Source organism: Gymnoscopelus microlampas, assembly GCF_963454915.1.
Source record: "Gymnoscopelus microlampas genome assembly, chromosome: 24".
In the NCBI taxonomy this organism is placed as follows: Eukaryota; Metazoa; Chordata; class Actinopteri; order Myctophiformes; family Myctophidae; genus Gymnoscopelus; species Gymnoscopelus microlampas.
This window is the reverse complement of record NC_139961.1, coordinates 29,974,087-29,995,707: the sequence shown is the minus strand read 5'-3', so window position 1 is coordinate 29,995,707 and position 21,621 is coordinate 29,974,087. Positions and strand designations below refer to the sequence as shown.

Here is a 21,621-nt window from a genome sequence, read left to right as displayed (position 1 = left end):
AACGTCAGAAGAACCCATGCGATCTACAACAACTGCTTCAACTTCGATCGCGATCTGAAGGAACCACATTAACACAAAATGTTAACATGCCCGTAAATGTACTTACAATTTAGCACCAGTAGCCTACTTTATAATAACAGCCAAAGGATCAGGGTCTTTCCTGTGACAACATGCCCCGCTCCAGAGGTCTAATCTGGGACATCAGGAGACGCTCCATCGGCTCCAGCGACACAAACTTCACCAGGAGCAACTTTTTAAGTAAGAACAAATACGTCATTATACATTCAATTGATTCAAATCAAGTTTTCTTGATCCTTCCACATATATAGGCTATTGATTTTCATTAATATTGTATGTTGAATAGGCTACGTCATAGCTATTTGTATTTATAGAATGCTTAGTTTCCACAGAGTTGATTGTGCAAGTCATCTTGTAAACAACATTGCCTCGTGCCAATTCGGATTGGAGATTTGTTGATTTGTTAGGATCCCGATCCTCATCAGCTGTGCAATGGGTCTCAAAGTGGGGTCCGGGGACCCCCAGGGGTGTAGTTGGGGGGATACCAGGGGGTCCCCAGCTAAATTTGTTGATAAAACTTTACAATAATTGTAACCCCTTTATCCATATTTTATACTTTTGGCTATTTAATTCATTCGTGGCACTATGAGCTTGTCTAGATCAAATGAAATAAAAATAATATAAATGTTAAGCAATTGTAGGGCTACTCGACTGTCTAGGAAGGAAATCTATATTTTTTATGTGTGTATTATACATTTAGTAGCCTATAATAAGGCACACATAAAGTTCTATGTAAATGTAATTATGTAATACTGTACCTCTGTATTTATTTATGAATCCCCTTTTCAGGAAGTAAAGACTTTATACAGCGTCTCAGACTTCAGTCTACATTAGATGTGCATGAAGGCTCTGTAAGTATGAAGTGGAGAGACAAGTCCAGTCACTTGGATCAGTCATCATTTGTTTTTGTTTTGTTTTTTTCCAGTCACAGTGTATAAGATGAAACAATCAATTAAAATACACAGTTCTTATTTCCCCCTAAATGCTTTTTTGTATACATTTTCTTTATGTTACAATACAGTTCATTTCACCTTTTAATTGTATTTTATTTATGTCATTTAGTCATGATAATTCTAATTGTGTGATAATAAACCACTCTTTTTGTGTTTTAATTCCCTCCAAAAAAGAATGGCATTTACCTAAGCTGGCAAAAGCATTTGTACAGCAATAGGACACTTAGGTTTGGTTTAAATGGGTTGCCATGATGTAACACCAAAGGGGATCGAGATATCAAAAACAGTTGCTCCATTGATTAGAAATTGATTACTCAAAATATGCTCCTCATTGCATTACTATTTGAAGATACGGAACCATGGATCCATATGAAAATAGCTAAATGAACAGGAAGTTGAAAGTATTATTTAAATAAAAACGCAGAACCGGCTTTTGTGTTATATGTTATATAAGAATGAGCTTTGTTTGTATTTGTTTACAAAAGAGCATAATGAGTGACATTGAGAGCAATGTAAGTCATTGAGGAGAATATTTTGAATTATCAGTTTCTAATCTATTTTTAGTATCTCGCCCACCTTTGTAGTTGCATCATGGCTAGCTCTGGTCCATAGCGTTAGAAGGAGTTCTCAACTCCTTCTAACGCTATGGACCAGAGCTACATCATGGCAAGGTAACTACACAACCCAAACCTCTACCAAAGTGTCCTATTGCTTTAACATTTATGATCTTTGGCATGGCTTTTATCCCACAGGAAAACCTGTTGGAGATGTATGCAATCTTCTGGTAGCCTCCCTCTGAGAATAACTCTTATGTTTGCCCTGTGGTGACAGGTCAACTCGTTATGCTGGAACGAAACAGGAGAATACATCTTGTCAGGATCAGACGATGGCAATTTGGTTGTCACAAACCCATACACCGAAATAGTAAGTATTTGTACTGTATTTCTGTCCATGTATCTACCTACCAACTTCCTACCTATATATATCTATATATTTACAGCTGTTCAGTTTTCTCTCATTATTATTATTCGAACTTTGACACGATCCATCCTGTATCCCATGATCATTCCTCAGGTGAAGGCTGTAGTGAAATCAAGGCATCTCTATTCTGTTCTTAGTCCTTATCAGTCTGGCTTCTGGGCCAAACATAGTACAGTATCTGCTATGTTGTTAGTTTTAAATTATATTGTATCAGCCTTGGATAAACTTTTCATTGTCTCTGCCAGGCCGGACGACCGAAGGCCAGATGCCGAAGATTTGAAATTGTTTTTTAAATGCTGAAGCCCAAATGTATGCTTTTTACCAGAGGAAGAGCTATTGATGAAACTGATCTTCAGTTATGCACCTTAAATGGTACATCTATTGAACTAGTTCCTTTTAAATACTACCGTCATAGATCCTGCTTTCCATGGCCTACAAAAAAAAGACAAATTGAGGCACTTTTCCTTTCTGTTCTGGATTATGGGGACATCATTTACAGAAATGCGTCAGCTATCACACTAAAAAGAACACTTGAAAGAAGCCAGAGGTTCTGCAATTTATGTAATGAAAATCAAGTTGGAGATGAGTTTCACGTTATGTTTGAGTGTATAAATACTATCATTATGAATTTCAGACAAAAATATCTGCCAAAGTATTACGGTATATAACTCGCCCATCTATGCTGAAACTAATTTTACTACTGCAATCTGACAAGCAAAGAGTTATCTACAAACTAGGTGCTTTTCTGAGAAACGTTCTCCCTCTGTTTAAATAAGGCTTGCCATGCCTTTTGCTATGTCTGTATGAATACTATGTAATGTAAATGTATGATATCTGTGCTCCATACCATGTGAACATGGTCGTGAGTTAAATAAATGATGATGATGATGATGATGATGATGATGATGATGAAAACACTGGACTCAGTTAGTTTATCACTGTACTGCCATCATTGCACCTCCCTTGCTACTAGGAGCGATCAGCATACTTTGCTCTATATCATTCAAAGTGCTAAGTTCATGTTATCATTCCTCAGGTGAAGGCCATAGTGACATCCAGGCATCAGTCTAGCATTCACAGTGCTAAGTTCATGCCCCAAACCGGGGATCATGTGGTGGTCTCAGCAGCGGCAGACGGCAAGATCTTCTATACCAACATCACCAAAGGACCCAGCGCTGCCACGCAGTACCAATATCACTGTCACAATGGAGCCGCATACAAGGTGTGTGTGTGTGTGTGTGTGTGTGTGTGTGTGTGTGTGTGTGTGTGTGTGTGTGTGTGTGTGTGTGTGTGTGTGTGTGTGTGTGTGTGTGTGTGAGTGTGCGAAAATATATTTAAAAAATGTATTTCACATACATACTGTATGTTTCAAAATATGCCAAAAGTGGTTCAATGATTTATTAGTGTACCTTCTTTCTTACTATGAAGCATACTGTATGAATCCGTTTTTCCGCTGTAGAGTGGGTGTTTGGGTGTGAATGAATGAATTACTTTATTTTTTAAAGTATCAGTGGGGTGACATTAGTCCAAAACAGTGTTGGTGGGATGAAGGTTATTATCAACAGTGTAGTGCAGGATAAATCCACCTGAATTCGTCTTACCCACCACATTTAGATAGACTGTAGATAGACTGATTGATGGATTGATTGATTGATTGATTGATTTAAGTTCCTTTAAAATTTCGTCATGAGTCATGACATGAAAGGACATGAAACACGATAATGGTTTAAAGCTCAAAAGTTTATTTCTGTAATGGTGCTTTGGTTTTCCTTTAGATACTGACAGTACCCAACGATCCACACTCCTTCCTTTCCTGTGGAGAGGATGGGAACATCCGCTGGTTCGATGTGCGCATCTCGCCCAGCTGCATAGAAAGCAACTGTAAACAGGTACGGAACAGGTGTCTTCTGTGGAACAGAGGTGGATGGATGTAATTTAGGTTACAGTTCACCCACTTTAACCCTGGCATCACTATTTTGGGCATGTCATCTTGTCAACGTGTTGACATTTTAAATAGGGCTTAAGTGGTTAACCAAGGTTGAAAATGTAATATGACACTTTTGACCCAAGACCAGGAATTAAAAATCTGATTTATTCACTGTGTCTGTCTGAGATGTACGTCTGTGCCATTCAAACACAGATCCAGCTGTCAGCTATAGTACAGTAGACATAACTGGAAGACCGAATGTCCTTGATCTTTGTTGTTATCATTCAAGAATTCTCCTTTTGCAACCGTTAACCACTTAAACCCAACGTACGTTAAGTACGTTGACCAGGGCTCTATCCATGGCCCCCCCTCCCTCTAAAACAGCCAATCTACAAGCTCACAATGCGTAATGTGGAGTGTTGTGAGCCACATTCTCTCTGTTCTCTTTACTTCTTTTGTTGAATAGTTGCCTATTTTCCACTCACTATTTTATCCCACTCAAGGACCTACACTGTGGAGTGAAGTGTTGTTGTTGTTGTGGTGCTATTCTCAGGACATTCTCATTGACTGTCGGAGAGCAGTGACGTCCATGGCTATCTCCCCTCTTGACCCGTTCTACCTCGCCGCAGGCTGCTCTGACAACTCAGTGCGCATCTACGACAGACGCATGCTGGGAACAATAGCCACAGGTAAAGAATGTTCAATGAGATGATGTTTTTTTGTAGGCCAACCCGGAAGTTACCCAGTGGGTTCCCACAGCAGTTTTCCAATTTCCAATTTTTGGTGTCTGTTTTGATTCGTTTTTTGGAGGAATTAAGGCAATAGGCTTAAGCTCTGAAGCAAACAAAGGCTTATGCTATTCACATGGTTTGCTCAACAAAATATTCTTAACACCTATTAACCTATTAAACCATACAAGCAATTATTATAAGAAACATTCTGCTTCAACTTTCACAGTTAATATATTAAGGTGCAATCCGTACATTTGATGTCCTACCCTGGATTCGAACCCGGGTCCCCACTTGACCTGGGAAGCTACCGCAGCTCTAGGATGCAAACACACTCAATCATTTCCACGCCTGCTGCTGCATTCAAATCTGACAGAACGTTCCCAATATAGACAATAGACATGGGGATGTGTTTTGCTGGCTGACATGCCATCTCCTCCCCCCCCACCTACAGGCTGCCTTTCCGGAAGTGGAGCGTCGGGCATGTGCGTGCGCTTCACGCCGCCTCACCTCATCAACAACAAGTCGAACCGCGTGACCTCTCTGTGCTACAGTGCGGACGGGCGGGAGATTCTGGCCAGCTTCGCCTGTGACTACCTCTACCTGTTCAACCCACAGGACGACACCGCCCGTGAGATCAAGGGACCCTCCCAGGACACTAAGCGTGAGGTGGGTGATTGTCTGCTTATTATAAGCTACTTTGGGCTTGTTTTTCTGTAAAGTTGCTTGTAAATATTGGTAGTTGCGGGTTGCAGGTTTTTGGGGGCTTGCTTCTAAAGTGTAGTTGCTTATTTGTGCTTGCTTCCAAATGTTTTAATTATTATTTAAACCAGTGGGTCTCAAATATTTTCATATAATGGACCCCCCAAATTAATATGTATTTGTCCCTAATCCCCATCTGAAAAGGTTTTGTGCCAGGGAGCCCCGTACCAGATTTGTATTGTTTAAAAAATCTTCCAAATATTCCACATTTTATTTCAAGATTTCTTGAAAATAGCAGATCTTCAAGCTCACAACGTGTCGCATCGTGACGTGTTGTGAGCTTGTAGAACGGCTATGTTCAAATAGTCGATGTATACAGTATATATGTATATATAAAATGCTGTGGCCTAATCGCTTCTTTTGGGCTTGTTTTCCTAGACCTGGTTTCTTTCACATAATCTGGCAACACTGGTGGGAAATGGAATCAGAATCAGAAACACTGCTCTCTCTCATTTGCAAGGAAGCTTCCTGCTAGAGCTATTGTTAGGAAATGTGGCTGCTTAGAACTGTTTCCGTACAGTAGGAAGCATACGTTACATCCCACATAGGTTTCTTGATGATGTAGTGCTGTACATCCAAGGAAGAGTAGGCATAAACCCTTGATACCAACCCTAACCATAACCACACCAAATCCATGTCTAACTTACCTACTAACAATGCCTAAACTTAACTAAATGTACTTAATTTAACCCATGCCTTTACTTACCCCACAAACAGTGCCTAACCTTGACTAAACGTATTTATTATATCCATTGTAGAAGCCGCGTGTTTACTGACCTTGGCTAATATTTTAGATAAAAAGAAAATAAACTGTTTAATCAGGATCACAGAATCTTCAGTGAAGTGAAGCTTTATGATAAGATTGCTGCAGCAGAGTTGACACGGCATATAGCGGTATAGGATCAACTGACCAAGACAAGATTTAACATATAACACTGTATAATAGGGTACATTACATATTTGATGACACTTCCGTAATGGGACCAGTCCCTTCCACCAGTATGACATTTACAAAATGGTGACAGACCACTGCCGCATCCTATTATCTGATACAGACGGAAAACAGGAGTGATTTCTACATTGTTGTCATGAATGTCCAAAAAAACATAAACATCCTCCCTAGAGGAGGACAAGGTACAAAGTAGAATTAGAGGGCCATTGTTATTGGCAAAGCATCCGTCATCCAACATAGTTCCTTTTTCATCGTCTCTGGCCAACAAGCTGTCATTAGAGGCCGTTAACAGCCTAGACCGGCAAGTTAAGAAACAAAGCATAATCACAACATTAGCATGTTATGATAGCATAGGCCAACAAGGAATTTGCTTTGGCTATAACAACCCACTATACCTTTTATTTGATCTAAAATGACTGTATTATTACTCTAATACAAGCCATTAAAATGTACGCATTGGTGTATCAAGTGCTGCATCTCAAATATAAATTAGTTTTAACTTGAAGAGGTCCTTTAACAGTATAGTGAGTTACCGATAACATTTATAGAAACATTTTCTGTAATAATTATTGAATAAGGTCAACATGTAAACAAACATGACATCTCAATATGGAAAAAATGGTCAAGGTTTATGTGATGTTGACAGTGGACAATGACATTTAATATCACTGGTATTGGTTTTTAAACTATTTTCTAAGGTCTGAATGCGAGAGTCCTTTGTGGGACGGAATGTGCTTCCTCAATCCTAACCATTCCCTGCCACCAGTAGTCTACTGTGTGTGTGTGTGTGTGTGTGTGTGTGTGTGTGTGTGTGTGTGTGTGTGTGTGTGTGTGTGTGTGTGTGTGTGTGTGTGTGTGTGTGTGTGTGTGTGTGTGTGTGTGTGTGTGTGTGTATGTGTGTGTGGAGAAACCATTGCGTTTTTCATGTCAGCATGCATGTGTGTGCATGCTTGAGAGGGAGGGAGAGAAAGAGAGGGAGAGCAGATGGCTTTCTGTACACACATCCAGAGTGTGCGGTGATTGACAGACCAGAAATAGATTCAGATAGAGCAACACAATGTTCCCCCCTACTTAGGTGCACGTATCTATGCACACCGACATGAGCATGTGTTCACACAAACACGCACGCACGCACACGAGCACACACACACACACACACACACACACACACGCGCGCGCGTGTGAATGTCACGTGAATGTCCTTAAGACATTTTCAACCTGTGTGATATATTTGAAACCTGTAACGGAGTGTTTAAGTGATGGGATCAAATCAGGCAAAGAGAGAGAGTGTGTGTGTGTGTGTGTGTGTGTGTGTGGGGGGGGGGTTGTTCATGGAGATTGGATGGGTTATTTAAAGACCAGCCTGTGCTGTGACTGATGTGTGTGGGCCTCTCTCTCTCTCTCTCCGTTCTCCCCCGGTATCCCCTCTCTCTCTCACTTCCTCTGTGTCTCTCTCTCTCTCTCTCTCTCCCTTCCCCCACTTCTCTCCCTATCTCTCTCTCAGCTCCCTGTCAAGCGCCTCCGCCTGAGAGGAGACTGGTCTGACACGGGACCCTTGGCACGGCCCGAGAGCGAGAGGGGGCGTGACGGTAAGACGCACACACACCACTGAGCCAGGATCAGTGTGGATCAGGGACCCCCAAATGTCAACATTTAAAAAGATCTACACTTACTCGCTCACTAACATGAGTTCCTGTCTTTATCGCTTTACCCCTATTCCCAATCAAAAGGAAAGTGATGTGAATTCACTACTGAAACACAGTGGAAAAGATCCACTAGATGGCGATATTAGCTCCTTGAAGGGCCTGAACTTCTCAACATTGTGACAGTACAAGAAGGGTTCATATTCATGCAGACATGAACTACTGTACATCACTGGTTCTCAGTGTGGGGTCTGTGGATACCCAGGCATCGTTGAGGGTGTTCTAGGCCTAGGCGGTCCCCAGCTAAATGATTGATAGTTAGGAACCAAATGGAGCGTTACGGGTCTGTAACTAGAAATGCTAAAAATGCTTATGGCTACATTTTGTTCCATGTGTAGGCTACGCTCAGAGTTAAATCAACGCTGAGAATGTGCTTGTGCATGTGTGTGTGTGTCTGATATGCTCCATTCTCTCTGCAAAAATGAAATGTAACGCTTTACCCTTCAGGAGAGGCCCAGTCTGACGTGTCCCTGCTGCAGCGCATCTCAGACATGATGTCACGCTGGTTTGAGGAAGCCAGCGAGGCTCAGAACAGCCGAATACGTGAGCGAGCACAGGCCAGAGGTAACATAGTTATAACCCTTGTATCTATTCTCTTACTTCTGTAGGTCTGCAAAATAAAACACGCACACGCACACACACACACACACACACACACACACACACACACACACACACACACACACACACACACACACACACACACACACACACACACACACACACACACACACACACGTGCGCGAGGAACATGAAGAACCATTCACTAAATAACATGGTTGTTTTGTAGGTGATGGTCCTTTGTGAAACCATATAGCCTTTTAAAGAACCATTTAATAACCTTATTCTTTTTCTGTGTGCACACACACACACAAAACAATCTCTTCCAGTCAATGTAACTCCTGCTGCTGGAGCCCCCCCGCAAAGCGAACCCCCTCATCAGGGACCGTCGGCAGGTTCTCCTCCTGGCCCCCCATCCACCAGGTTGGGCGGGAGCCATCAGCCACTGCCAGCGGAGCCAGTGTTGAGCCTCCACTACAGCACCCAGGGCACCACGGCCAGCACCATTCAACTGAACTGGTACCACTGCCCCGATCCCAGCAAATCAAAGACAAACATGATTTGGGCGACAAGCTTACTTATTAGCTTTATTAGCCTTAAAGGAGACATCCGGACATTTTAAGTGTTATCTTTGATGTGTCGCTAATCACTCACCAACATTGAAAGGGTCGTTGAGTTATTCCCAGAGAGTCCCCTTCGTCCCGTCTAACGACCCCCTCCGTTGGCATAATGGGAGCCCGTGGAAAGCAGAAATTCGCCTATTTTAACAAATGCAAAGTCTGTTTTTTTTCTCCTAGTACTCATTGTGGAGTCTCATGATACCTGGCAACACAGAGTTGCCAGGTTCTGGGAGAGAAACAAGCAACTAGCGTTAGCTCGTTCTGCATTAGCGTTAGCTCGTCGGTGACTTTCAGTGCCTGTTAGGGTATCATGAGACTTCACAATGAGTACTAGGAGAAAAAAAACAGACTTTACATTTGTTAAAATAGGCGAATTTCTGCTTTCCACGGGCTCCCATTATGCCAACGGAGGGGGTCGTTAGACGGGACGAAGGGGACTCTCTAGGAATAACTCAACGACCCTTTCAATGGGGAGGCATGCGTTAATCCGACAGACCTTTTCTCCGACTATGTGGCGTCCGCGTGCGGTTAGGGTTAGGGTGAGGGTTTGGTTCGGGTTTAGTATTGGAAACGTCGGAGCGCTGCGCTGTCGGAGGAATGCGCTGTCGGACTAACCTACTGCACCCCTTTCAATGTTGGTGAGTGATTAGCGACACATCAAAGATAACACTTAAAATGTCCGGATGTCTCCTTTAAAGATATAGGTTTTTACTTGTAAGGTACACAGTACATAGTACATGTATAAGTATGTATGTATATATATATGTATGTATGTATGTATGTATGTATATATATATATATATATATATATTTGTATATATTTATTTATTGAGTCATGTAGACAAAGCTGTAGAATGATTTGTCAATTAAAAAAACATGTGTTTTATAATTAGTATGAGAAACAAAGTGTATAAAATACAGCACCAATAATATTAATGAACAAAAGTAGAAATTACGCTTTGTTCTACTTTGTGCGACGAGAAAAAAGAATCACGTTTTGGTGGGGTGGACTGAGTCTCTACAATGTGCACCCACCTTGAATTAAAAGAAGACCTGTGGAACCAACCACTTGTTGTTTTGTTTTCGGGCCAGGACGGGTGGAGAACCAAGCCGAACCCAGTCGACTGGTTCAGGTGAAGAAACGGGCCTGTCAGGTGTGAGGTCACAGCAGGCGGACAGGGATGATAGAGAGGATGAGGTGGCTCCTACACAGCCTCCACTGCACTGGGGGGACAGGTGGGCATTTAGTTTTTCTAACATTTATTTATTTATCCAGGTGATTGCACATGCCGTATTTCAACAGCCTCCCACTTCACATGTACACAGTTGCATTGATTACCTACCTTGGAGCTGACCAGTAGAACCGCAGACCTACATTATTTATGTTTGAGCACCCAGCCACTCGGAGGAGGAGAATGTAATGCCCACTTCTGCCCATAAGCCCTGATTACGATTACAAGAGATCCTATCAAATAGATAACCCACAAACCAATGTAACCTCTTTAGTGTTGCACTTCAGTGTCAGAACGTCTTTTTTAAGCGCTAGTTCAGTAAAAGAGAATTATATTACTTTACTCATTTGCTTGTTTCTTCCTGTAGGATTAATCTCAGAGGATTAGTCATAGGAGAACGAGTGCTAAGGTAATTGTTTGACCCCTGCTAACTCAAGTCACTAACGGTGTTTGGAGTTGCGATTGGAAACACATGTCATTAACAACGTTAACGGGTTGGAGATGAGCTTGGACAAGCATGATTTTTAAAAGTTTGAAGAGGTTCAACAGTTATTTTGATCTTCATCAAAGTTGTGCAGTTGGATTTGTGCAAGCCACCCTGGTGTGTTCCTTATCGTGTTTTGGATTCAATTGTTTGTTTTAATCTCCCTTGTTGTGCATTGCATGGCCCCATACCAATAAAGAAGTGTTGTGTCTCAGTGACAGTGATACATGTAACACACAAGGCAGTCTTTTTGTTGTTGTCATGAAATCTGAAATTGATCATGATTAGATCAACCTCTAAGACAATGAGAACCAGAGAAAGAAAATAATGTATTGGTTGGTTTTGGTCAAGGCGCTCTGCTGCAGCGCGCATTCAGGAGATCTTCCGCAGTCGTAAAGAGAGACGTGAGCTGGAAGAGAGTGAGTTACGGCTAGTCAGGAAGCCTGCAGTCCAAATGGTCTACAAAGGCCACCGTAACTCCAGGACCATGGTAAGAAACAACACATGTTCATATACCTGTATATTCTTCTGCCTTCACATACGTCATGTCCTAGTATGAGCGAATAGGGGAGATGCTCAATGTTTCAATGATATCATGGTTTGTTGTCCTTTGTTTCTCAGACCAAGGACGCGTGCTTCTGGGGGGACAGGTTTGTTCTGAGCGGCTCCGATTGTGGACACATCTTCATCTGGGACCGGACTACCGCCGAGCACCTGATGGTGCTGGAGGCCGACAACCATGTAGTCAACTGCCTACAACCACACCCCTATGAACCACGTCAGTACACCTCTCTCTCTCTCTCTCTCTCTCTCTCTCTCTCTCTCTCTCTCTCTCTCTCTCTCTCTCTCTCTCTCTCTCTCTCTCTCTCTCTCTCTCTCTCTCTCTCTCTCTCTCTCTTTCTCTCTCACTCTCCCAACAACCAGAAGCCTTCTCTCTCAATCTCTCCTCACTGACAAAATGCCCCTAGAATTATCGCGGGAGGAAACAAGCAGGCATAATGGAAAATATTTATTTTTAACATTGTGTTTGTGTTATTTTTAGTTCTGGCCACTTCAGGGATAGATTCCAACATCAAGCTTTGGTCTCCCATGGAAGAGCATCCATCCTTTAACAGGAAGCTGGCTGAAGAGGTCAAATACTTGTTTTGTTTATTATCTTAAATGTTAAATGTTATTTAATCTGTTTGCTCAACAATAAAGCACTTTCTAACTAAGTGTGTGTGTGTGTGTGTGTGTGTGTGTGTGTGTGTGTGTGTGTGTGTGTGTGTGTGTGTGTGTGTGCGTGTGCGTGTGCGTGCACGTGATATGCTTACAGGTGATTTGCCGTAATGAGCTGATGTTGGAGGAAACCAGGAACACCATTACTGTCCCAGCATCCTTCATGCTGCGCATGTTGGCCTCTCTCAACCACTCCTTCAGGCCAGGTATGAGAGTCTCTGGCGCCCTCTTGTGTATGTTTGTGTTTGAGCGTGGAGTAGTCTTGCATAGCCAGACCATCTCTGCCTATCGACAGTGGTGGAAAGTAACTTAAAGTACATTTACTCAAGTACTATACTTAAGTAAAATGTTTAGGCATTTTAACTTCACTGGAGTATTTTAAAAATGTCAGTACTTTTATTTCTACTCCACTACATCTCAGAGGCAAATATTGCACTTTTAATCCACTACAATTATTTGAACACTTTATTTAGTTACTTTGTAGATTTTGATTATTACAACAAAACATACATTAACCACTTCAGCCCTATATACATTTCGGCCATTTGAAAATAGACGATCTATAAGCTCACAATGCGTTGCGATGCGACGCATTATGAGCTTGTAGATCGGCTATTTTCAAAAGATCTTTTACATTTGATACATTTGAAAACTGCATATTTGAGAAATGGGACATTCTGCATACTTTTCTACTTTTGGTACTTTAAGTACATTTTTATACCAATACTTTTGTACTTTTACTCAAGTCAATTTTGAATTCCTGACTTTTACTTGTAACAGAGTATTTCTACATTGCAGTATTGATACTTTTACTTAAGTTAAACAGAGTACCTTTTCCCAGCACTGCTGCCTATCGATATATCTGGTGACAGCTCAGTTCAATGTAGTGGCCAGAACTGGGTGGAAACAATTTGGAGATTCAAAAAAGATTGCAGAACCAATCCAAAGGCTTTAGGATGGTCCTTCACCTTGGGATGATGATATGATTTTTTTTGTCAAAGAAGTAATGTGTAGATTTCTTAGTAGTCTCGCGTAGCCAGACAACTATTCCACAATCTCCGAATGCCATATAGAGTCTGGAACTACAACTGGCACCTCCGTTCACGAAAATATATTTAAAAATATCTTTACATTACATTTTTTAATTTCCATTTCTGCTAAGCAGCGAGCTAAATATACTTAGATGATTTTGATTTATATCTAGGATAGATTTGCGTGACTGTAAAGACGAAACTGATGTGGGGAGGAGGCTTCACATCCGGTTTATATTTTAATCATGATCAGAGCTTCTAAGTCCCAGACTGTATGACTGGAAACATTTGAAAATTGTGGGAGGCAACAGTCTGGCCACGCGAGACTCATTTCTTAGGGACCATTCTCGCCACTGTTCTCAGAAGAGGCTCCAAACGCAGTCACCACACACCTGTCTCTAGTCAGACAATCACACACACAGATAGAGAAATTAGGAAAAGGTAGATTAGATGCAGTGGTGGAAAGTAACTAAGTACATGTACTCAAGTACTGCACTTGGGTACATTTTTTAGGTATTCTTTACTTTACTGGGGTATTTCCAGTTTTCAGTACTTTTACTTCTACTCCACTACAATTATTTAAGGGTTTAAGGGTTACTTTGCAGATATAAATTATTATATTATAAAACATACAGTAACCACTTCAGCCCTATTTCATACATAGGCTATTTGAAAATAGCCGATCTACAAGCTCACAACGCGTCGCATCGCGGCGCGTTGTGAGCTTGTAGATCTGCTATCTTCAAACATTTGAGTACTTTTACTTTTGGTACTTTAAGTATATTTTGATGCCAATACTTTTGTGCTTTTTCAAGTACATTTTGAATTCCAAATGTTTACTTGTAACAGAGTATTTCTACACAGCAGTATTGATACTTTTACTTAAGTCAAAAATGTGAGTACCTTTTCCACCACTGGGTAGATGGCATGGGAGCAGATGTAACAGTGAACTGTGATAAACTGTTCAATGATTTGACCTTTCTCTTACAGATCAGTCTGAGGTGGATCGCTCCGAAGGCTCCGGAGCAGAGAATGAGGATGACCAGTAGCTTCTACGTACTGTATATCGTTGTTGCGGGGCAAGAAACCTTGTAGCCTATCTCCATATTTCAACTTTTTACGATTTTTTAAATGAATGCCCTACTGAGTCATACTACGGTGGCTCACAAAAGTACCACAAATAGCAGTGTGTTTGTGTGTGTGTGTGTGTGTGTGTGTGTGTGTATGTGTCTTTCAAAAATTGTAAAGTAGATCTGCTATTTTTTACTATTTAATAGGGTTGTCCGATATTGGCTTTTTTACCGATAACCGATATACCGATATTGTCCAACTCTTAATTACCGATACCGATATCAACCGATACCGATATATGCGGGGATTATTGTGATTAGGGTAAGCTCAAATTTCATATCACACACACCATATACAGTAAGAACTCCTGTAACTTATTTATAAAGCAAAAAAAAAAAAAAAAAAAAAAAATTTTTTTTTTTTTTTTCAAAAACCGATACCGATATTTTCCCGATATCAATTTTTATGCTAATATCGGCCGATAATATCGGGAGGCCGATAAAATCGGACATCCCTACTATTTAACATAGGTTTTTAAGTGAAAGTGGTTAAGTCTATCTGTGGGTTTTATAAATATTGACAAGAACCAATGACACGTATTCATTTGTGACTACATTTGATTCATTGGAGCACAGCTTCTTTTTTCCATTTTCTGAAAAGTAGCAGTTTGGGACTTTGATATTTTCTGTACAACGATGTATTGTGTGTCAAGGAACTTACACATTGGGGGCGTTGTTTTCGTGCAATTATTATGTCCTAAAATATATATTTTTGAGCTGGTGTTTGTTTCATGAATACATGAATCACACACAGTGATTAATTGACACTTTTTATTTGGAACAAGGTCTATTTTTCATAGTGAATGCAAGCATCAACCAGTATGAAGGAGGCATCAGCTGTAATGTATGAATAGTTTGATGCAAAATATTCGCAGACGCATTTTACGATTGTTTATTCGTTACGCTCCCAGTGTGTAAAGACCTTTACTGTTACTGTAGCTCTGCGCAAAGTGAAGATTTTATACCTATTTATACTTTTTTTGTACAGTATGTAACATATGTACAGTATGGTCTGTTTCTTTATGACTGTATTGTTTATATCATAATTTGTCATAATTCTGCTTGTGACTGTTGTGTTTGTGTTTAATCCATTGAGACCTGTTGCTACCTATACGTTGTTATACCTTTCAATCCGAAAGCCACCTCTGTGTCTCATTAGTTGTTGCTATAATATAGTAATCATTTTTTATTTTTTATTTCTAGCAAGAATTTGAACGGTTTCAGAAAACTATGGTTAGGTTTTAGAAGGCGTTTTTAGAATCGGCCTCAGGTCTAAATGGGATAATATAGTCGTGAGAACTCAAAAGGCCAAAGATAATAGCTTGTTTAGTTACTGTGTGGATAAATACTGTAGATTTTGTGAGTGGATGTATGTGAGTGTATTTTGAGAAACATAAACAATGTGTGTGAAAATATAGGCAATATTGTGTGTCTGAGATCACAAGAAATGTTTGTCTTTCTTTTATTTTTTCCACAAATACACAAATCAAAATACTTAAATAGTTGGCTTCCTCCTGTACAAGCACCATATGTACGGGCGCGCTCTCACCAAAAGTTGGCTGGCCGCTGTTAACAATGGAAGGGTTAGGGGGTACACAATTTTTTTTGGTCGGAGTCCAAAACTCACTTATAGGGGGCGGCTACACCGCCCCAAAAATGTATGGATAAAATTGAATAGTCAAATAATAAAATGGGCTTAAAGTGGGCTTAAAGTGGTTGAACTGATCTCCCCCTTAAAGGAGAATTTTGGACTAAAGTTTTATTACCTTTTCTATGATGTTATATCTTAGGATGAGGATTTTCATAACTCCACCCCGGTCCGCCACAGTTTAAAAGGTGCGCGGATAGGTTAGATCACATATTTTAATAGCTTTTTTTTTTTTGGTGAGCTCTGATGTTCATAGTGACAGAACACTAGGCAACCAAAAACAAACAAAAAAACAAACCTAAGTCTCGCTAGATGAGACTGAAATCTCCTGATTTCAATCTCGTCTAGCGAGACTTCTGTTTTTTTTTTCTGTTTCTTTTATTGGACAGTGTTCTGTCACTATGAACGTCAGATCTCTCACAAAAAAAAAAAAAAGCAAGCTATTAAAATATGTGATCTAACCAAGGCCTATCCGCGCACCTTTTAAGCTGTGGCGGACCAGGGGTGGAGTTATGAAATTGTTCTACTGTACCATTCATCCTAAGATATCATAACATCATAGAAAAGGTAATTTTAGTCCAAAATTCTCCTTTAACCCATTAAATCCGGGAACACATCAGTGTCATTTTAGATGTCTTTGGGCTATTCAAAAATAGCAGATCTACAGCTCATAGTGCGGCACCGAGAGCCGCACTATAGAGCTGTAGATCTGCTGTTTTTGAAAAATAGTGAACATGTGTGCACATCTTTGAATATATATATATATATTTTTTTTTTAAAAGCGAACATTTTTAAATCCATTCTTATGCTTCTGGGGGATTCTACAAATGTCTTTTAAATCCTAACAGTTTTTTGAAAAAAATTATGTTGCTATAAATCTGTGGTTCTCAACTGTTTCATGTCAAGGATGTCAAGGACCTCCCAAAATGATGAAGATTTGCGTTACAAATGATCGCTTTAAAAAAAAAATATATATATATATATATATATATATTTAAAGATGCACACAAATTGTCACGATTTTTCATAAATAGCAGATCTACAAGCTTGTAGATCTGCTATTTTTGAATAGCCTGAAGAAATAAATAAAAAATACACAGGTGCGTTCCCAGTCTTAATGGATCAATTGGACCCCTGCACTGTCCCACCTGATGAAGTAGTGGGGCATGCTACTGAACTTGCACACAAGTTCACTACTGAACTTGCACACAAGCCTCAGGCAGTACTACTTGTTAACCACTAGGTGTCCTACCAACACCAGGGTCCACATACTCAGACAGCAAGGTGATAGTTTTGTAGTTGTCCTTAGTTTTTTATTTAATTTTTACTATGTTATTTTACTTTCGTTTTTAATGTGGGTTTTAGTTTTGTAAATGCTTATATGCATTTTTTTTATATGGGCTAGTGGCAAGACTCAACAAGCTCAGAAAATTTGTGGTAAAGGTCAATCTACAGGCTCACAATACATTATGAGCAGTGGTGGTAAAAGTTCTCACATTTTCTACTTAAGTAAAAGTGTCAATACTGCAATGTATATACTTTGTTACAAATAAAAGGCCCGTGTTAAAAATGTTACTTGAGTAAAAGTACAAAAGTATTGGCATAAAAATGTACCTTTATTTACCAAAATTAATGCTAAAATGTTTGAGCATAGCTTATGTATAAAATAGGGCTAAAGTGGTTCATGTATGTTTTATTATATAATAATTTATATCTTTAAAGCAACTAGTAACCCTAGGTTACAACTGTAACCCAGGTTTTATTAGTAATGTAAGAATGGGACTTACTATGGGATATCATCGCCCCCTAGCGATGCTACAGAGCAAACACATCGATCTCCCGAGCAACAATCCTCCAGAACATTGGAAAAGGGTTAGAGTGACGTAAAAAAACGGCGAACGGTTGTAGTATAAATACCTTACGTCATCACTGCTCGACCTCGGAACCTTCTACTCTGCATGCTAGATTGCACTCAGAGGGGGTTCTAACGTAAGTCCCACTCTTACATTACTAATAAAACCTGGGTTACAGTTGTAACCTAGGGTTATTATAGCGTAAGTTCCAGAATGGGACTTACTATGGGACACATACACGTCCCCCGGGGGAGCTACAGTTCCACCAACCCCATCCAACACCACCCAAGGCCACAGGTCAAGTTCCCGACCCGACCACGGCCATCAGGCAGCTCATGATCCCACAGGACCATGTATCAGGAGGATGTAAGGCAAGACCTTGGCAGACATTAAGTCCTGACCCCAGCCACCAGTCCAGACAATTCCAGTCTGACCAGATAAGGCAGGGAAACCAAGGCCTCCTCCTCTCAGGACCTTTGTTCATCAGGGCCATTCAGAGAGACCAAGCCCCTGGCTTGTCTTGTCACCTGAATGCCCTGAACCAACCACTGCGCAAAGGTGCCGAAAAACGCACGCCCTTAGGCCCTGCATCCCCGGCCAACCACTGCGCAACCACCACACCCAGGACTGTGTGCGCCATCTCCGATGCCGCCACGTCCAAGCTGTAGAAAGAGATGAATGTCAACTTATGACGACCAGGTGACACCCGAGCATATGTCCTGCATCAATACCCCCTTATAAAGGGCCCCTGATGAAGACACACTCCGAGGAGAACGCGCCCGCAGTCCCACCGGGACCGCAGTGCCACTACTCCCATATGCGAACCGACTCGCCACCATGACTCATCTGGACAGAATCGGTTTAGCCATCGCCATCCTACAGCCTCGGCCGTAGGAGACGAAAAGCTGAGGCGACACCCGACCAGCCTCCAATACCTGACAGTAGAGCCTCAAGGACATCACTGGACAGAGACACTGTCACCGTTTTATCCTCTGTTGAGCCAAGCGGTGGAGGGTTAAACAACCCCCCCTAGCTCCCCAAAAGGAGCGTCGACCTGAAACTGAAAGTGCGCAGGCACGTCGTTTCAAGCGGCTCAAATGGAGGCCTGCACCGTGCGTCAGCACTAAGACCAGGTCCCATGTGGAACCAAAGGTCTGTTCACTGGCCTAGTCCGCTTGGTACCGTACATAAGACGGTGCACCAGCCGGTGCTTTCCCACCGATTCTCCAAGGTAACCTTTATGGCACGCGGAGATAGTAGTTTAAGTACACCGTTACAGTGGAGAAAAGCCAAACCCTGATCTAGTCTGTCATGCAGATAAGTCAGACCGGCCACCACTGAAGCTTGAAGAAGCTTCCGCCTGAGGAGACCGTTCCACTCACCAAGTCTCGAACATAGTCCACTGAGTGTCACACTGACTCCAAGTGGACATCGCCCTGGCCCTCCTATAGTGGTTACTACCACAGGGGAAAGGCTCTGAGAGACTAGACTCAACGTTACACGGGGTAAACCCACAGGTCGAGATCCTTGGGGTTCTCGTGGAACACCTCTTTCCCTCCCCGTGTCAGGAAGGTCCTGAGCGGCGGAATCCGCCACGGCGCGTCATAGAGCAGGGGAGTCAGCCCCGGCCTGCGTGCGCCCCACGCTGGTGCCACCAGCAGAAAATCCTCTCCCCCTGAACCCTGATCCGAACCAAAGCTGGGCGGATCGGTACCAGGGGTGGAAAAAACGCATAAAGCAGTACGCTTAGTCAAGCGTGAGCTAGAGCGACTATTCCCAGGGACTGGCCCTCCATCCTGAGCGAAAAGAAGCGCTGGCACTACTTGTTCTCTCCGGATGCGAATAGGTCGATTTGTGCCCGGCCGAACCGGGCCCTTATGAGATCCACTGCCCTCCGGCAGAGCAACCATTCCCCGTATCGCGGCCCCCTCCTGGACTTAGCAGGTCCTGTGTAGGAGGCCTTGCACGAGAATGGAGCGCAACTGCGCCAAGCTTTACATGCTACATAGCGTTATGTCGCTGGTCCGCTGTCCAACACAAAGGGATCCAATCCTCCTTGTTTGTTGACACAGCACATCGTTACGGTGTTGTCCGTTTCTGAACAGAACATGACACCCTCCGATGCGGCCCCCGAAGTGGCTGAGAGCCAGGAAGACCCTCAACAGCTCCAGGCGTTTGATGCAGGCTCTCTCCTGGGAAGAGCTCCATACATCCCGGGCTGAGTAGCCCTTGTGAACAGCCCCCATCTGAGAGACTGGCGTCCGTGGTAGTCACGCCCCAAGACACTACGGCGCCTAACCTGACATCTGGTCAAGAGGGTCGCCTGCGTCTACTGCCGGAGTGACAACACATACTGTGCTGACACTACCACCTTTTGAGAGCCCCTGGAATGCGACATCTTGAGATACTGTATCCATCTCTGAAAAGTTTCCTGTTCAGTCTGTTTAAGCTGAAAACAAGCTCACGGCCCAGGCCATGAGTGCAAGTCCTGCACGTGACCTTGTTCCCCCGGCGCATAGATCTCACGCAGGCCAGAAAACCCGCTACCCTGTCCTGTGACAGACGCGCGACCATCCTGGCGGAATCCAAGGATATCCCCAGGAAGGCGGTTTGTTAGGGCGGAACTAGAACGCTCTTCTGAACGTTGCCTGACGCCCGGGAGAACACTATCGAAGCGAACAGCGGGGGTGAGCTTCTGAGTCGCAACCTACATCCTTTTTACACAGTGCGTAACACCTAAGGATATGGGTTGCAAGCTTTCCAACTGGAAAGACAGCGAGCGAGAGGATTCGTGGGGAGGGTGGGGGCTGCTGACGTCATCCGTCCTGTCGGATTCCGATCGTACGCTGGTGAGGGAAGCCCGTGACGTTTGTGACGTAGACGGGAATTCCCATCGACCGTCGACATCCGCCCTGTAGCATTATGCTAGCGCCAGCTGGAATAATGTCATCTCCGTCACCGAGCGAGCGCCTGTTCCCATGGGAACGCAAGGCCTCGTTGCCCTGAGTGACGGGATATTGGGACCTTTCTGCGGTGCAGTACCTGTTCGGGCCGCTATACCCGTCGGGGAGCGTTGATAAGGTTGCACCGGGGTCCGTTGCTGTAAGTCCCGTCTCAGCCTGGCCTCCATCTTAGGAAGGTTGAGGGGGACTGCCTTTTTGTGAAACGTGTTTACCTTGAGCGAAACTTTCGTTCCCCTCGGGGAGTTTCGCCGGTGTAACACCGGGGTTTTTTAACAGAGTCAACAACATTTGCCCCTCCTCCGCCATCTTGGGAGGGGAGAGAGGCGACCATTTTGTGACTCTTCTGAACTGCAGAGGCGTTTGGATGCCCTCTGCTGGACGGAAGAGGGAACTGCAAACTGCAGATGGAAATAATGTTTTGACTAGATTAAACCCCTGTTCTACACAAGACATTACACACATATGATTACATTAGCAGGGTGTTTTACCTGAGATAGAATCATAATACGTACAGCGTGCACAGTGGACGTTCCTACAGTGTTCGGAATGTTTCCCCAATTCTTTCTGGGGTACATGGCGGACACTGAGGACTCATGAATTGTATCGGAGGACAAGGGTTCCCACCGGGAATTCTGTCTCCTTGGCATTTCATGGCATGGGAAAAAATTCGCATTTTGTGTTTTCAGCAATGGATTTATTCCACACAGGCGGCACACACACACACATTTTTTCTTATACAGGCAATTTTTGTGACAAACATTTGAGAGAACACACATGGCTCTGAACCGTATCCATTG

The 21,621-nt window shown here is 42.6% G+C and overlaps 1 protein-coding gene across 2 annotated transcripts; it reads left to right on the top strand.

The window, feature by feature from the left end:
- On the top strand, window positions 1-15,796 carry LOC311040387 (DDB1- and CUL4-associated factor 6-like). Of its 2 annotated transcripts, XM_084050640.1 has the most exons (17): window positions 1-258; window positions 868-929; window positions 1,863-1,955; window positions 3,049-3,234; window positions 3,788-3,901; window positions 4,493-4,628; window positions 5,122-5,336; window positions 7,886-7,970; window positions 8,532-8,648; window positions 8,975-9,164; window positions 10,358-10,501; window positions 10,865-10,906; window positions 11,333-11,471; window positions 11,603-11,759; window positions 12,024-12,112; window positions 12,297-12,405; window positions 14,221-15,796. In XM_084050640.1, the coding sequence occupies exons 1-17, from the start codon at window positions 171-173 to the stop codon at window positions 14,277-14,279; spliced, it is 2,025 nt and encodes a 674-aa protein (XP_083906766.1). In that variant the 5' UTR covers window positions 1-170; the 3' UTR covers window positions 14,280-15,796. The 2 variants fall into 2 exon arrangements, with proteins under 2 accessions (XP_083906766.1, XP_083906767.1); XM_084050641.1 differs by lacking the exon at window positions 10,865-10,906.
- Window positions 15,797-21,621: the final 5,825 nt, after the last annotated feature.

What these genes read in the sequence shown, in the direction of transcription:
- LOC311040387 (XM_084050640.1), top strand. Translation starts at nt 171, where the DNA reads ATGCCCCGCTCCAGAGGTCTAATCTGGGACATCAGGAGACGCTCCATC. An exon ending in TAGATGTGCATGAAGGCTCT is followed by an intron (nt 930 to 1,862) that starts GTAAGTATGAAG and finishes CTGTGGTGACAG; the next exon opens with GTCAACTCGTTATGCTGGAA. An exon ending in ACAGGAAGCTGGCTGAAGAG is followed by an intron (nt 12,113 to 12,296) that starts GTCAAATACTTG and finishes ATATGCTTACAG; the next exon opens with GTGATTTGCCGTAATGAGCT.